At 37.3% G+C, this 18,793-nt stretch overlaps 1 protein-coding gene across 1 annotated transcript in view; it reads left to right on the forward strand.

Annotated features, from left to right (window-relative positions):
* The window catches only part of LOC140161721 (epoxide hydrolase 1-like), a 29,294-nt gene extending 14,433 nt beyond the window's left edge, over window positions 1-14,861 (forward strand). Inside the window, exons 5-7 of the mRNA XM_072185020.1 lie at window positions 6,156-6,285; window positions 7,189-7,385; window positions 14,629-14,861. Of these exons, the coding sequence (XP_072041121.1) occupies window positions 6,156-6,285; window positions 7,189-7,385; window positions 14,629-14,861 (560 nt within the window). The remainder of the gene's footprint in view (window positions 1-6,155; window positions 6,286-7,188; window positions 7,386-14,628) is intronic.
* Window positions 14,862-18,793: the final 3,932 nt, after the last annotated feature.

An 18,793-nucleotide genomic window follows, 5' to 3' on the forward strand; every position in this document is an offset into this window, starting at 1 on the left:
GAACAAGAGAACTAATTAAACGCAGTATTGATTAGCACATTAAAACCATTTGTTCTAAACCACTTTCAACAAATGAGGTCGTAAATCAGAGCTATAGAGGACAGGTATTGAGACCATTTTCGTTAAAATCGGAGCATTTTCAATTTTGGACCCTGTGTGGCCAAAAAAAGACCACCAACAAGATTTGACCTTTTTGCTTATAACTCAAGAACGGTATGTCGCAGGTAGGTCAAACTATCTATAATTTTTCTGAATTCTTGAAATGAGATGAAATGTGTTGACTTTTGACCTTAAATATGGCTCGAGTACCAGGAATAACTGTTTGCTAACATCTTGAATGTGTTATAGGACCACAAAAGGAAGGAAGCTAAAATGGTTAATTTAGTAGAGTCCGTGGGGGTCCATATTAAACCCCGGTATATACTGGACTAATATATCGCTGTTTAATTGCAGTATATAGGGGGAACCTGGGGCAAATGGTCCACTTAAACCACTTTTGTTTTATAAAAACATGTAACACTAGGTAGAGCTGATAAAATATGTATGATTACCAAGCATATTTACCTGTCTTTATATGCAATTTGTGCAAGAACCTGAAACCTCTTGAAAAGAAGCATGACTACACCAGATAAAATCTTATTTCAGTTGGACCAAATACCCCAACAGCGGGGTAATTGGTCCAGTGTGAATACATATTAAAATGTCATTTACAAGTTAATCAAGGACATTTTATGTGATGCTATTGCTACTGCACTACACCTCTACCTCATAAAAACAATTATAAAAATAACTGTCTAATGAGTTTGAATAAACCCACAAACATACAATTACAAGACTTCATTGCTCATTTCAAACGATTGATAATTATACTGGGGTAAATGGTCCAACTGGACCATTCTCCCCAAATCGTATGTTATTTGCATCAAATATAATTTATTCCATGTCCTTTACCGCAATTTTAATTTATTTCAATCATAAACACACACAATTACAAGTCTCCATTGCTCATTTTAAAAGCTTGATAAGCATACTGGGGTACTGGACCATTTACCCCAAAGGCCTATGGTCCATTTGCCCCACAAGTAAATCTTATGTTATTTGCCTCAAATATAATTTAATCCATGTGTTCTATAGCAATTTTAATTCGTTTCAATTGAAAGTAATATTAAAACATAAACCTATTTTAATGCAATTGGTCACATTTTACATAAAAAGCAAATTAAATCGATTTACAATAAATGAATCGCAGCCATTTTGAAGAAAAAAAACGTAATTCAATGCACAGTCAGTGGTGAATTATTTTGACATGAGTCTAGAATAACAATATTGAGTGGAATAATTTTGAATTTATTATAAAATCATAATATCAGTAAATTGTGACCACTACAATTGTAAATTTTAGTAGTTTCAATCATTTTTCAATACTTAAACACCATTTGTATATCTTAATTACCAACCCTTTGTCACAGAGACGCCATTTTTAAATCCCTAGATTCACCCTTTACACAAAAATAAACAATGAAGAAATAGGCCTAATATGGGTAGACCTAATTTTAACTGGTACATCGATGTCTGAACAACACCACATATCAGCTTCAACATTTTACTGCTCTATAGTACATAAAACAAACATCAAACCTACATCTATATCACACTTCTTCTAAGCGTAGACTATCTGTATCGATATAAATGTAAACAACTCGAGAAAACACTGATTTATTCAGTACGACAGCAACTTCGTGACCTCTTTTGTTCGACAGAAAATTTATACGGGTTGGTGAACACGGGTTACGTAACACAATGTTGACATTTTAGCCCGCAAACACTTTTTATCAAAATAGCTCCAGAAATGGAAGACACGGGTCGTATATTGCATCATTCATGTACCCTGACCACAGATAAGACATCAAACATTTGTGTAAAGCAACAAATAACGTGTAAAAGTTGAATTAAATGGAAAAAAAGAAGCTTGAACATGTCCAAAGTAGCTCGGAAAATGAGAAAAATTGCATGTCACGAACACAAAATGTTCATATCATCAAGCAAGAAAAAGCGCCGGAATCAAAAATGGGTGTCATGTTATAGAATAACTTAAGTTAGCTTGCCTGAAAATTTCGTGAATTTTGGTTGGGGTATATTCGTAGTCGTATATTGAACATGTTGAAATGTTTATCTTTGTGCGTGACTACTGTCACGCCATATATTGTACGGCCGATGTTTTTCCTGCAAAGAAACTTTCATTGTCAATTGTCCATTGTTGGTTATTTAACTTGAAAATAATACTCCCAACGTTCAAACAATTTTAAAAGTCAGCATAAAGGTTTGTGTTACATTATTTGGACGGTGTTAATTCATTCCAGAAATAGAATACACGAGTGAGGCACTGAGTGGGAATAACATTGCTATTATTGTCACCGAATTAATCATATATCTGGTATGGCTTAGTGGTAAATACATGTATTTGGAAGTTCTATCTTGGTTCGAACCCCGCAAGTACCTCTCTTTGATTTTTGATTTGATTTTAACTCATATTTTTAAATCCTAGTTTTCATATTTTTATTAAAGCCATAATATACGATTTCGGGCAAATTTGAAGTTTTGTTATTCCAAAAATTATAACAATATTTAGAATATTAGTAAATAACTGTCAGGAAGGTTTTCACGTTACATTTGAAGCAGAAGTAGCGAGATAAAAATGAAAGAAACCACTTAATATCTTGACCGCTTAACTGTGGTGTTCTATGGGGGATTGGTTTAGACAACGAACTTGGCTGATTCCAATTATATTAGGTGTAATCCGAGGTGTAAGTTGAACATTGCGTAAAAAATTACAAATATGCCAAAATATTAGGTTTGAAATTCGTGCATCTCATGATTTGTAAAATATGTTGCCGATATGGGGGGGTCTAGTCCAATTAAAAATCGTGAAAATCTGTGTTGACGTTCCTTTATTTGATAGGCCTAGGCCTATATATATTCTTGAACTTTTAAAAATTACTTAAGTTTGACATGCTTTATTTGATTATATCATATTGAAAGCTACTGAACTTAAATGCATTTTTTTAAAAGATATGAACTCGAATGTAGAATTAGGCTTAAACATGAACAAGAAATAAATCATGAAAAAAGTGGGCCTTCAAGCCGACATTCATTGGGCCTATATTATTAAAGACAAAGGGAGAGGAAAAAGAAAAAAAAACGAACTGAAAAATTCCACATCATCGATGAGATAACATGGGAATCGAACTCTCAACCTTCGGCACTGCACACCTTCGCTCTGTCCACTAAGCCATCGCAACTTGTTCGGGCAAAGGGTATTCTTTTGCTATCTTATTTCTCGTTCAACGTGTTCAAGGATCTCACTCAACAACAATCTTTTCAAAACTGCTTGTACTTCAGTTAAATGAGATGATACTACCTTCTTTGACGACTACAATATTTTGTTACACAATAGAGTATTTTGAATTTATAAAATATATAACAATAGACGTTTTAATTGCTATATTAATCAATATAACATGTATAATAGACAGCGCCGGCTGGGATCCATTTCGTGAAGCATCGTGACACTTGCAACGTGCGCTTCCGGCACGAAGACTCAAAGAACGCAACTTTTCAACCTACGACTAGGTTGTTCCACCGCTCATTTTCGCTGAAATTTTAATACAAGTTGTGGTTAATTAATGTTTATCACAACAGAAAAGCATTAGACCGGCGTTTCCTCAAAGCTGCAGATATAACCATTTTAGTGATCGTGACATGCATTTTCTCTCATTTTTTAGGCTACTTCGCCCACCAAAAGCATTCATTTTTTCCACAATAATTCAACTTTTACACGTTATTCTTTGCCTTATACTCATGTTTCATATCTTATCTATGGGCTCAATATGGGAATGAAGGGAGAAACGACTCGTGTATTCCATTTTTTTGATGTTTTCTAAAAACCGTATTTGCCACCTGATTTTCAACATTGCGTTACGTAACAGCAGAGGTCACGCCGGTAAAAATTGCTGTCGTACTGTATTATCAGTATTTCACTTGCACAAATGATTATTAGTGCCAGAAATTCATAAAACTATCGGGTCAAATATCGAACTCTAAAAGTAGTCCACAGAGGGCAGCATAGCAGAAATGTTGCAAGAAAACCTTAGATCTGGACCATTTGCCCCATGGACCATTTGCCCCAAGTTCCCCTATATGGTGTCCGATACGGTACTACATGACTTCTGATGTTAATGAACGATTCTCTAGAAGCTCTGCTCTTCCATGACGATGTTATCATCATTTAGAAATTTGAAGACATTACGTTTCACTGCCTGCATGAAGAGAATTGTTCAAAAATTGACTTCCCTCCTGAGGTTAGAATCTGTCAATGAATTGACCACATCACAAGGCTGTCATTATATCTAGAGGCAGAATATGACACACATGGGTCAATGAGTGGTATTTAGTTCCCAGGAAGTGAGTTTTGTGGCAATTTGTGGTTAAATGTTGATCCTCACTATAAAAGTTATTGCCGCCGATTTGGTTGAAAAAGGAGGTGAGACCTGACCAATTCTGTTCAGGCAGTGAAACCTAATGTATATGTGCCATAATTTTACGTAAAGTCATAGGTAGCATAGTTGCCGGAAATGTTCTGTTAAATTTTCTGTTAAAACTTTTGTGAGAATATCATGGATAAGTCTTCATATTCTTACGGAAAATTACGTAGATTTAGAGAAAAAATGTGTTGATAACAATTCATGCAATTTTCTTGGCCGAAATTTTCGTAAAATTACGGTTAAAGACGACGATGATGACCTTTGCATACAATCGTCAAAATGGACGAATTGATTGGTCACTGCTCCCTTTGTTATGGTTTATCATACAGTTTCACATACTTTGTGTGCACAAAATCTGAGGAAGTAAGTATTCATGTAATAGTTTTTGGCGTTGTAGTCCACCTCCTGAGAAAAATCATGCACACGGGGCGGAAATGTTGAGATCTCCTTTTATAGAACCCATACCATTCCTCTTGTGTGTGTCACCTTTATTTGTCTCAATATTTGAGCGCAAATGCCGTTAGGTCATGCTCCCCTCCGAAAAGATATGAATTGCGCGGCGCTATTGTAATATAACTCTTTGAACAGACGGAATAGTCAGTATGGTCACATATTAGCATAGCCTACATCGCAAGATGCCACATACTGCAGTTACTGTCCGTTTTCCTATACAAAATACACAGTGCTCTTTCCCATTGACGCGTGACCTCTACAAATAGCCTACGTTAAAAGTATGGGGATATGCCTAGTTAACGTCGCTGTGTGAAAAATAACCGGCCAATATTAAAAGTACTCTTCTAAAGTTCTAGAAAATATCGTTTTGTAACATGTCCTAAATTTTTAGCTAATTTAGATGTTTGAAAATATGCGTACTTTGGTGTTTTAGTTAATGTTATAGGTAATAGTACATTGCCTAGTTAACGTCGCTGTGTGAAAAATAACCGGCCAATATTAAAAGTACTCTTCTAAAATTCTAGACAATATAGTTTTGTAACATGTCCTAAATTTTTAGCTAATTTAGATGTTTGGAAATATGCGTACTTTGGTGTTTTAGGAAGGATATGTAAACGACAGATAACACCAAAAAATATGAAGAAATTATTTCCAAACCGTGTTAAGTCTGCAAACCACCATGTTTCTCATTTTCAAGAACGCTGGTTAACAATAAGCACGTATTGTCTCATTTCGTAAACAAAGACCACACACAATTGTTCTCTAGCGCTCGCTTTATAATCGTTCACCCAACTGAAAGTATAATCCCAGCTCATTGCTCCATTGTACGTGTAAAGCAGACACATATGTTGTGTGTATTTAACCAGAGAAGATATGATTTAATCAGTTGAGCTATTTTCAATGAGTGTTATCTTGGTTTAATAGCTTTTAATGGGGTTTAAGTCCTGCAAAGGTCGAATTGAATTCTACTGTAGACATGACTGCATCATGATCAACATTTAAGTTATGCTCCATGGGCCGGCTTTACGAAATAAATGCCACGAATACACCACTTAGTTCGCAAACAAGCTATGATCCAGGAACACTGAATGTTGAAGGTATCTCAAAAATTCACCCACTATATATCCGCCTTTTCTGGTTTTATGTTAAAATTATTTCTAGGAATGACTGTTCACGCCGTCGCCCGTATCTTCGGCAAGCTGATGTCACGATTAGGCCACGATAAATATTATGTCCAAGGAGGCGACTGGGGTTCAGCCATTACGATTGTTATGGGATTACTGCTACCTGAGTAAGTGTTTCTGGTCTTGCCAATTTATTATTTGGAAAATCGAGAACATTTTGAAAAATGACTGATCCATGTGGGGATCAAATCAAAACTCGACCGGCGGCTGACCACCTGTTCCGGGCGGTTCCGTCCGGTTGTCAATAGTCATCACTATTATGAATGGTCAAGAATCCATGAGTTTCCAGAATGATACCTAAATAGATTGAGAAGAACTCGTGGGAGAGAAAATTAATTCTTCCTATTTTGTACTATTTGTATAGAAACCACTTGAAATCACTCCCGAAAAGCACTCCACTTGAAAAATTGTATTACTTGCGCTGGTGACTGGATGATATCAACCAACCATGTGAATCAGGGTGCGACGACTCATTACTGTATAATATTCCCGTATACTTTTAGAACTGCTGGAAATCGTCCGGAAAGCGGTCGAGTTTGGATTTGACTGTGCTTTTATGATCTGATTCGTAGGCGAATGGAATTAATTGACTTTTTAAAATGAAAAATCATACAGTTATTGTGAAAGAAATAATTTATGCTCGCTAGCTTTCACACAATTCCGAGCCCCATTTGGATATTCAAAAATAAGTGCCCACCTATCTAACTTTACAATAAAAGAAATGTCTGGATTTCCAAGTTTGCTTTCTGAAAACTACTGGAATTCCAGTTGCCAATGTTACTGAAAATAGTTTGGAAATGCAATTAAATGAATGAGCAGCTCTCAAATTGAGGATTTTCGATTTGGAACTATTTTCTGCTGAATTTTTCACCTTTGGATACTTTAAAAGTCGGGATTTCCAAATATCAAGACTGGACAAAAAATCCGGAAATCCGAACTCCACTAGGCCTAGGGTGTGTGCATCAATTTTCTGGAATAACCAATTGGATCAAAATGGTTTGCATTTTCAGACACGTCAAAGGGTTACACATTAACATGATTGCCGGAAACCCACCAATGGCACAGCTAATAATAGGGAGCTACTTCCCGTCACTGATTCTACCTGCCGAAGACCATCACAAAGTGTGGCCCGCGATACCAATGTTTTTTGACATGCTATTGGAGATGGGCTATTTCCATATACAAGCAACTAAACCAGACACGATAGGTAACTTGTAAATTATATGTTGGTATACGAGTACTGACATTTCAAGATTAAATTATTACCTGTTCAACTCCAGTGACACCTCATGCATATTTTCGTGGGTAGAAATAGGCATATGTTCACTGAAGAGGCATGAAAACTGCCACTGCAGCCCTGATATACCGGTATTGAGTTTTCAAAGTAAAATGCTATACCTATTTCAATGCCTCTAAAGGTCCAGAGTATTTAATGAGGTGTCACTGCAGCTGGAATAGATCATTTCTTTCATAGAGTTGGTATGAAAGAAATGGAGGTAACTATATACCTGTACCAGAGATCTTATACTCAAGGTTCTAAATGCTTAGACTTGTGTCAAATATTCGAAACGTTTACTTGTAAAGAAGCAGAGTGGCACACTGGTTAAGGTCTTTGCTTTAGTGCGAAAGGTCCTGGGTTCAGTTCCCCGCAGGAACCCCCAAAAAAAACACCAAATCTAATTCCGCTCTCCCCGTGGCTCATCTGGTAAAGGCAGGGCAGATGACCCATGATAAAAGACCTCATTACAGCGGGTTCCGATCAGGGTAACGCCCAGTTGTCAGTTACACTTGCCTGTCTTGTCTATGGCTATGGCGACCCCTTGCTTGACATAAAAACAAAAACAACAAGGGATCTAGAATGAGCGTTTATGGCGTTTCGACGAGTATTTTTGTAGGACATGAGAGCACCTCAAGTATCGAATTGCATTCTGAATACGAAGCATGTCTTTCTGATATCAAATAATTTTCATTTTTGAAAATCACGATATAATACAAATTTTATGACAAATTATAAAAATTTGATATTATAACAGTCCTCGAAATAAATTTTATAAATCTAATGATATATTCTTAAAGTGTATGTAGCTGGGAGGAAAAGCCGACGATCAATTGAAAATTTTGACCTTTTATATTGAAGATATGGATTTTTCCCCAAAAGACCTATTTTTTTTTGTGTTTTGGGAAAAAAATCCATATCTTCAATACGAAAGGTCAAAATTTTCAATTGATCGTCGTATTTTCATCCCACCTACATACACTTAAAATATAAATCATCAGATTTATAAAGTTTACTCAAGTACTATTAAATATTAAAAATATCAATTTTAATGATTTGCCATAAAATGTGTATTACATTGCGAATTTCAAAAATCAAAATTATTTGATATCAGAAGAAAATTCTTCGTATTCAGAATGCAATTCGATATGTCTGATGTGCTCTAATGTCCCACAATAAATACTGTCCAAACGTTCATACCCTTTCCCTTAAAACCAAAAAAACAAAACAAAAAACAAACAAAAAAACAAAAAAAAAAAAAAACAACTAGACTTAGCTGTGGTCTAAGACCACGAACACAGCCGTGTTGTGACCCCTTAATTACCTTTGACCCCAAAATATATGAAAACCCCATAGACATTGGCTAATGTCAATGCACGTGTCACACGCGGTATCATTTGCTATGCTTTTTGTGGCAGAAGGGCATTTTGAAGGTATATCGTTTTATACCGGAAGTGACCCCTCACTGACCTTTGACCCCAAATCTGTGTACACCCCATAGACACTGGGTAATAACAATGCATGTGTGCAAGTGACGTCACTGTCCTACTGAATCTGTGGAAGAAGATGCATTTTAAAGGTATTTCATTTTATACCGGAAGTGACCCTTAATGAGATTTGACCCAAATAAAAAAAAAATACCACATATATATTGGGTGACTGCAGATCATGTGTGAACATATCGTTACTGTCCCATGTTTTACTTGGCTAATTAAAAATTTTGAAGGTTTTTCGTTTTATACCGGAAGTGACCCCTTAATGACCTTTGACCCCGAATCTGTGTACACCACATAGACACTGGGTAATAACAATGCATGTGTGCAAGTGGCGTCACTGTCCTACAGAATCTGTGGAAGAAGATGCATTTTAAAGGTATTTCATTTTATACCGGAAGTGACCCCTTAATGCGATTTGACCCAAATAAAAAAACAAACCACATATACATTAGGTGGCTGCAGATCATGTGTGAACATATCGTTACTGTCCCATGTTTTACTTGGCTAATAAAAATTTTTGAAGGTTTTTCGTTTTATACCGGAAGTGACCCCTTAATGACCTTTGACTCCAAATCTGTGTACACCACATAGACACTGGGTAATAACAATGCATGTGTGTGCAAGTTGGGTCGCTGTCCTACACGTAAGTTGTAGGAGAAGATGCATTTTTAGTTGAAATCACGTTTTTGACCCTGTGACCCCTGCGTGACCTTTGACCCCGCGAGTTTCATGTGACATGTAGGGGCATGGTCAATGATCATGGTGACCAAGTTAGGTCAAAATCGATGTAAGCATGTGAGTGCTAGAGCAAATGTAATGGTTGACAGAAAGAAGAAAGAAAGAAGAAGAAGAACCTGTAAGAAAAAAGACACAGCCGTGACTAACGTCACGGCTGTGTAAAAAACTGAAGCAGTTACCAGGTTACGAAGATTTAGAGCAACGGCTCTCTTAGATATAGTCAAAGAAGAAATAGACATCAGAGATTGGTTGTTTAGGAGTTTGGATGTCGGCATTCAGCCTCTTGACTGCAGGCAATCTCTTGTGGTCACATCACGAGTGTTACGAGCCAACTTTGATTCGAGGAGGGGGACTGCGCCACGGCTTGTCCGGGAGTTGCGATCCGGCCATCAGGAGGTCCCTCGACGACTCTCGTGTGACGTCACATCTGCCGTCGTGGCGTCGCGGGTCGGGAGTGTGGAGCCGATTCGGGATCGGTCTGCCTGGTGATGTGTCGTGGATGTGGCATGGTGCCGTGGCCATCATGGGTGGTGGGTCCGGTTGAGTAGGATTATGGTTTGGTACAACTATCTCTTATCATGTTTAAAATTATGTACATTGGCAAATTGGTTTTTTAAACATTATTGCTGCAATATTTGGTTGTTTTTTAGATTACTTTTAAGGTGTAGTTTTTAATATACAGTGTCATTTTTATATTATTTATTTTATGTATGTGCATTTTCCTTTTTTAGTTGTTCAATGTAAAGCGCAATGGGGCATCTGCGATGCAAATTGCGCTGTAGAAATATTGGTTTATTATTATTATTATTATTATTGTTATTATTATTATTATTATTATTATTATTATCCAAGAAAGCCATCACTTAAGATCAAGATGCATGATGTTTCAACCTGCCCATTACAGGTATATGTTAACCCTTTTAGTCCAATGTATGCGTGGAGAACTCATTCCTGCTCCCTAGTGATTTTATCATTTTGATTAAACTGCTGATTAATAACACTGAAAGAAACCCCCTTATATGTCAAAATTACATGGCAAGGGTGACTGAGCCAATGCGCCGATACAGCCGCTGCACCACCTCTGGTCCTCCTACTCTCATCCAGAGGGTGTGTAGTTGTTTGCAGTAGCTGATCGTATATGTCTCCGCACAGAAGACGAAAGGTACTCTAAACCCTGAGTAAAATTCTGGACTTGTACAAAAATCTGATTTAATTATATCAGTCCTGATAAACTTATTTCAAGAGTTATGAAGTCGTTGTAGCCAAGAGACTGTCAAAAATGTACGTGATTTGGAGAAATTTGAGAAGAAAATTGCACAACCGACATCGCAACCAATCAATATTCACACGTCATTATAAAGATAACGGGATCACTGAACTGACACCCAACAGTTTGAAAGGCACGAGATTCAGAAAGAACAAAAAGAACTGATAAGGGAACGTATTCGCGTGGTTAGCAACAATATAAGTGACCAAGTTATACGAAAACGTTCTAGAAACACTTATACACTGACTACTACAGACCATGTATCAACAGTCAAAGTCCCCGTGTATTGTATAGTGTGAATTTTTGCATATTCATGAGGGCCGATTGTTCGATCGTGCCGTGTCTAACAATCAAGCCAGCGCAGCTGCGTGCCTTCGCGTATACGCAATAGAGAGTTGCATGCTTTCGCGATTACGCGATAGACCGTGAAAATACGCGGTAATTGCGTAGCAGTCTCGCCTGTCGCATTTCATGGAACAATCGGCCCTCATTATCGAGTGATGCTGAGACTTTGACTGGTTGTACGGGCTCTGATTTGTGTCTCCTCTGTGCCAATAATATCGTCGCCATCTTGAATTTCATTTGGAAAACAAACGCAAATCACAGCATGAAAAGTCCAAGGAAAGACAAATCAAGAAATAATAAGACAATAATGAAGAACAAACGAAGCAACGGAACGCGGTATTGGATATCGTCTTGTCTGAAACGCAGTTGAAAAGCGGGTTGTCAACATCACCGGAAAGAAACTTACGGAGCTGAGCCGCGCAGAATTCTCTGCTGGCAAAGGACTGAATTTCGCGGTATGGGTGGATTGAATTACAAACGAGAACTTTGTCGTCGCCAGGGACATGGCGGGAAAGGTAAGCTGGAAGTTCACATCAGGAGATGCACACAACCTTAGAGCGGAAGTCGCGGGTGTGTCAAAGTCTGCAAAAATCCCCAAAACTTCAGCATGAATGAAAGCGATATTGCTCTCAAACAATGTACTGAAAAAGGACAAGCAAATAATGGGCGCAATAAGGGTAGAAGCACGGTTACTACATCTACCGACGAGTATAAAAGTATGAAGAGATCTTCAGTTATAGTTACAAGAGAACTGGCGGGTACCTTGCATAGACTGGAGACAAGGATAGACGATGGACAGTATAAATTGCTCTACCCAATCGCTGAGAACACATCGCTCATTTACTGCACTACAAAAACCCACAAAGAAGGCCCGGTCAGGCACATATCGTAGATTATAATGAGTTACATCGCTAATTACCAAACATCGAAAACGTTGCCAGATCTTTTGTCACCCATGGTAGGTAAGACTCTACATTAGGTCACAAACTCTAGGGAACTAGCGGAAGACCCTGCTACGGTTAGGATATGCGACGAGGGCATATTCAATTCACATGACGTGGTGTCGTTTTACACGAATACTCCCATTAATAAGACTTTGGAGATAGTGGGAGAGTATTGGATAGCGACGCCATCCTAACACCAAGGCCAGGACATAATCAGAGTTTGTTCTGACAATTACATACTTTTCCCATATACACATACAACTTCGGAGCAGCAATAGGCAGTCCCAGTCGGGTCCCAGTATAGCGCCATTATCGCGAATATTTTCATGGCTGGAACATAGACCGATCACGAACGTTGCCTATCGAGCCAAGGTATGGAAAAAGATAACTGATGATATTTTAGAGATACTAGCACAGGATACTGCCCAGGAACTGACCGATCACTTCAACAAAACCAACTAACAACATCAAATTCACCTACGAGGAAGAAGTGGAGGAAATTGCCTTCCTGGACACACTGTTAACAACGAAAGAGGACGATTCGGTCAAGTTGACAACATACTGAAAGTCACACACCGACCACTATTTAAACTTTGCATCGCAACACCCCAACACCAAAAAGTTAGGGAAGAATTAAAAGTCAAACATGTACTGATAATATGTATTTAACCAATGTGGATACCTCAACTGATGGGCAATCGGATAAAGTTAAACAGCAGATGACAGACATGACCAAAGCGAAAAATAAACAAGAGAATAAAAGCGCAGAAAGAAGTAATGTCATGGTATAAGTGCAAGGTGTGTCGGAAAGGCTGCACGAAGTTTGCAAAAGCAAAGCATACAAACAGCAATGTAACTGCGTAAGACGCTGAAAAACAACCTTGTGCATCCAAAGGACAAAACGCAAAAACGCGTCACTGTGTTTACGAAATACACCATGTAAGAATTGCAACAAGTCATAGAATGGAACCGGGAAACCGTTCGGCGTAAGGATGAAAGAGCATTTGATGGAATCGAAACATTCATCCGAGGAGTATAGTATAAGAAAGGACTCAGTTATACTTTGATCAGCTCGTAATCGGCGGGCCGTATATCATGTATATCATCGCGGATTAATGTAATATCAAAATATTTTATTTTGAGAATTTTCTTGTGACATCTCTCCAGAAGCATCACGAAATATTAATTCAAGTCCTATACTTTGTCTACTTTGTTTAACACACAAAATAAAGACCAGACAGGTCAACTAATAGCAATCTAAACGTGGGTCTACCCCGGGGGGCACTCCAACTTTGGAGGTGACGCGTATGTAGGGCTGTTAAGACCCCTTTTTCAGCATCGCTGTCACCCAAAGACCCCATATGTTTTTACGAACACATGCTCGCTCCGCGCTCTGTCACCCGAAGGCCCCCTATTTTTTCCATTTGATCTGTCACCCAAAGACCCTTACAAGTTCAATTTGAACAGCAACTTTCATTTATCACTGATTTTGTTACTTATTTTGAAAAAATAAAGAAATTTGAAGCCATTTAGAACTAGAAATTTGATTTTCAAGGTTTTTGTGGCGCTGTTTTGGTTCTCACCCAAAGATTCCATTTAAAAAAGGTCATGTTCTCACCCAATGACCCCATATTTTTACATTTTGCTCTCACCGAATGCCAAAAATCATGCTCTCACCCAATGACCCCATATTTTTTACATGTTGCTCTCACCGAATGCCCCTTAGTGCGAAAGCGCCAGCCCTACACCTATATCCATTTCAAATTGAAGTGCCCCCCGGGAGTCTACTTTTCGGCGTAGTGGTAAAAGCCTAACATTTCTCACCTATTACGGGCTGATTTCCTATGAGGAAATAAAAAAGTATAGATCATGTTTCGCAACAAAATCTGACAAATCCGTGTTATAATTTGGGAAGGGGCCAAAGTCGTCGTCGGCAAAGACTCGTGTAAGGATCAGAGAAGCAATGTGCATCAGAAAGATAAGCGGGGGGCAAGGTTATCAATCGCGATGACGGAACTTATTCTATGAGTCATGTATACAATCAGCTACTGTAAACAACTATACACCCTGGGGATGAAAATAGGAGGACTATGGTGCAGCGGCTGTATCGGCGCATTATTGATGAAATCTTCCGCACGGAATATGAAACGTCTAAACGCTAGTAAAAATCTGGGCAAAATCATATATTTAAGCGCATTACGCATTATCAATACTCATGATAGCATGGGGCGGGAGTCTACCATGTCTACGGCCTGATAGATGACATCCGAATTAAGTGATGCGATCATGATGTCCAAATAAATTATGTGTCTACGAACTAGAGCACTGACTAAGAATTATATTTTGAATACATCTTTAAATTTTTTTTCTTGTTCACAATCCAGGCCATTCTCTAACGGATTCGCCTGTTGGTCTAGCAGCATATATTTTAGAGAAATTTTCTACCGGAACCAATAAGACTTGGCGTGACTTAGAAGATGGAGGACTAAATGACGGATGGCAGATTGATGATCTACTCAATAACATCATGGTGTACTGGATGAATGGGAATATGGCCTCAGCAATGAGGTTTTATAAGGAAAATGTGGCACTGTTATTTGGCGATATTAACAAGTAAGATAATATTATAGTGATTTCAAAATATGCTAAAATTTTAAAACTAATTAGAAAACTGAAGTAACATTCGCTAACTCAAATTTTATTTTGATGGCATGTGCATACCGCTAAGATGTTCACTTATGTTCACGTATGTTCACTTATGCACACCATATGTCACGTGTCATGTCTCAAAAGGAGACACTTTTGGGCAGGTTATCAATTTTAAGGTTTTTACATATCTTAAATATAGAGGTATTTTGCTCCACAACGACGTTTTCCCCAATGAAATCGGACATTCCTAAGCGAAGATATTGAGTTCGTAAGTTATGGTATTATAAAATTGGAAATTGAGATATCGGCCTTTAAAATATTATTGACAATGTTGAGAGTAGGAATTACCTTGAAAAATTTCTCAAAAAATCCAAGATGCCAGGTATATTCTGGTCTTAAACTATCAGACAATATTTAAAACATTAATAACATCACAAATTCGCAACAAACCCAAATTGTGAAAAAAAAATCGTCCCCAGGCAGAATTTTGGCTATAGCTCCATTTACAATCCTGCCTAAAAGTGTCTCCTTTTGGAATTTATAAATTCGTATGAGAAACACACTAACGACACTGTGCCTTAATACAAATTAATATCTTATCATTTCAGATACCAAATTAAAAGTGCCCTCAGGGGTTGCTGATTTTCCTTGTGAGGTTGGGAACCAGCCTGAGAAGTGGGTCCGATACAAGTACATCAACTTACTCCAGTACAACAGAATGCTAAGAGGAGGACATTTTGCGGCTCTAGAGGAGCCTCAACTATTGGCTGAAGATTTCAGAATATTTGTTAGAAAAGTAGAGACACTTCCTAAATAATAAAAATTTAAAAATAGAGCGGTTCTCGCGGTGCCTTTGTTTTTGGTTGGTGGCTAAGTTTGTTGGGTGATGGTATGGTAGTAAAACATGTGGTTGTGTTTATATGTGATTTTCTGATTGTCAGGGACTTTAATAACGACAACTACCGGTATATGAAAATTGAGATGATATTTTACCGTATTTTATTTTAAGAAAAAAGTTACACATTTGGTGTATCTGTTGACAAGATTGGAGCATTTTCACATTTTTACCCCTGTGTGACCTTTCGTGACCTCTAGAAGTCACTAGGCCTCAAATCTAAAATGGCTCCACACTTAACATAAACTTTGGGCCATACACTAAATAACGGTTTTAATAACGTTTATATGTATTATATAAAGGTCTTTCATAAAAAACGTAAAAAAACATTACAACGACAGTAATAAATTGTAAAATATTTGTTGGCAAACATTTTGGCAAAATATTTATGGACACTAAAAGTTTTCAAAAATGTGTTTTGATGTTATTAAAACGTTTTATGCCCTTCTTGCACATTTTGTAAAACCCGATATTTAAACGTTATCTATCAAACATTAAGTGTTTGCTGGGTAGGCATGAACATGGTTAACCTGGGTAGCTGGATTGTCCGTTCCTGTCTGGAAGGTTTTATAACTTTAAGGGGGTACTACACCCATTGCATTTGTTTTGCATTTTTGTTGCATTTTGTGAAGAAATGAGAAAAGTAAATTGGACAAAGTACTATGCATATGCAAAATGAAGGGGGCAAATCTTCTCGTTCTATTGGTGGCAACGGTATCAATGTAGCTTACATGCTTTTACAGATAGAAGCCAAAAGGTGGTACATCACCGATGTTTTAAATTCACTTCATTTTGGAAAGCTTAATATATCAACGGATTTCGTTAAAATTTTGGATACATGTTGCTAAAGCATTAGAGAAATAATGTTGATATGTAAAATGGGAATAAGTGGTTCTTGATGACTTCATGAACTTGGTGATTTTCAGTGCTCCACACCTTTTGGTACCAACTTTACCTAAATTTGTCAATCCATTCCAACTAGACAATCTAAATTGAAATATCAAAGTTGATGCCTCATTATAGCTATGTTGATATATCACATGTTGTTCAAAATGGATGCCTAAATTTGACCTCAACAAGGTGACCTATAACCTGACCTAAGATGATCTATAGCCTTATAGAAAACTCTTTTCCAAACAACACATGATTGAGGCTATATAGTATTCAATTTGCTATACCATTCATTGTGGAAGAGATATTTGGGCAGGCCTGGTTGAGCACAGTATCAAGATGGTATTACAAAAGATATAATTTATTCTATTCAAGTACTACTTGAATAGAATAAATTATGTTTTGTTATGAGGCACACATACTGAGTTACTATAATCCCATAGTAACAGGTAAACAAAAAAGTATATAGGGCACAAATTGTATACTAAAATGGTTTAAAAGCACTTTGTAGGTAGAGATATGTTATAAGTTCAGGACATGATGTGATGAACATATTTACGTATTTCATAAATTTGCAAGAAAAAAAAGAAGAGGGGTACTGATGAAAATCAGGGTATTACACCCCCTTAAAGGACGCAGACTCCGAATATTAGACGTAGAACATTCATTCAAAAGTATCATATCAATTTGTGCAGCGCTCTTTAGCAAAGTCATAGTTCATTGACTTTACAACCGTATGACAAATCAGGCGAAAATAGCAAATTTTTGCACAAGATTTGCAATTTAAAGAGAATTGGCCATTGCTCATTTAAATGAAGCTAGTTTATGGACAATATAAATGTGCTCTTTTATTTAATGACATAAAATTTGAAATAAAATATTGTAAAGAACACTTGAGGTTTTGACCTTTAAAACCTATATACATTTTGGTCAAAAATTGTGCTTGGATAGATCGTTTTCAACAGATTTACCACATTCACCTTGCTATTAAAATTTAATTGGGTTATCTGTTGACGTAATGAAAAAAAAGTGTTTCAGGGGGAAGAGATATTTCGTTCAATATAATTTGTTTTTGGATTGGATGAAGGGAACACTTGAGGTTTTGACAAAACCAATCACATATGCCTATTTTCCACTAGATCTCATACAGCTTTTAATGCTATGTACTCAACCGTGTAGTATAAACACAGACTGCGTAGATGCTAGACTCGCTATGATTGGAAATATCTGTGTACTCGCCTACTCGGGTGTATCGAAGTGGAAATTGTGCGTAGATGCATTTATAATAGAATAGTTTTGGAGCCAAACCTATTCGTATGTCTTTATTCGATCTACTAATATTTTAGTCAATTTTATTTTCTAACGAATGTTTGTTGACGAAATATCAATTATATTTGATATGTGGCAAATATATCATGTCAACAAACATCAGTTAGAAGTTAAACATGATTAGAAGTCAGAGGCTCCGGAAGAGTTTTAATATCAGTGGGGGCCATCGATATGAGGCCTTCTCCGTGTGAGGGGTGCATGTCGCGCTTTTGATATGTAATTTACATGAATGGTACCTTAAATTATCAATTATACCTTAATGATTATCAATTTTAAAATATGAATTTGTTGTTTTTGAATAATTGGGGCTCTTGGGTACTTGTGGCCGATAATTATTGGGGTGTTGGGCCCCAGGCCCCGGTTCCGGAGCGACTGAAAGCAGAATGAAAACTCAGCGTATGGTGTCCATTTGGAACCAGCTCCCTATTATCACATCCACAAATTCTGTTGCTTCATTTAAGCAATAAGTTAAGGAGTATTACCAGTCCAAATTTGTCGCGCCTTTGATGTAACTTGTGTTTGCACTTGGACCTCTATTTGCAAATTGCAGGCAAACTGATCTTAAACCTGCATTTTTCTCCCTCTGATTTATTTTCCCCTTCCCTTCTTTTTTGGTCTTATAGAGGTGCATCAAGAAGCTTAAAAACAACAAAGCGTGTGGTTGGGATAAGATCTCAGCAGAAGTGTTGAAAGCAGTAGGACCCATGTTGAAACAAATGTTGTTGAAGATCATCAACACTGCCTGGGCTGAAGGAAAAATCCCTGAAGACTGGAGTAAAGGTCTA

This window comes from Amphiura filiformis, chromosome 10 (assembly GCF_039555335.1).
Source record: "Amphiura filiformis chromosome 10, Afil_fr2py, whole genome shotgun sequence".
NCBI classification, from domain to species: domain Eukaryota; kingdom Metazoa; phylum Echinodermata; class Ophiuroidea; order Amphilepidida; family Amphiuridae; genus Amphiura; species Amphiura filiformis.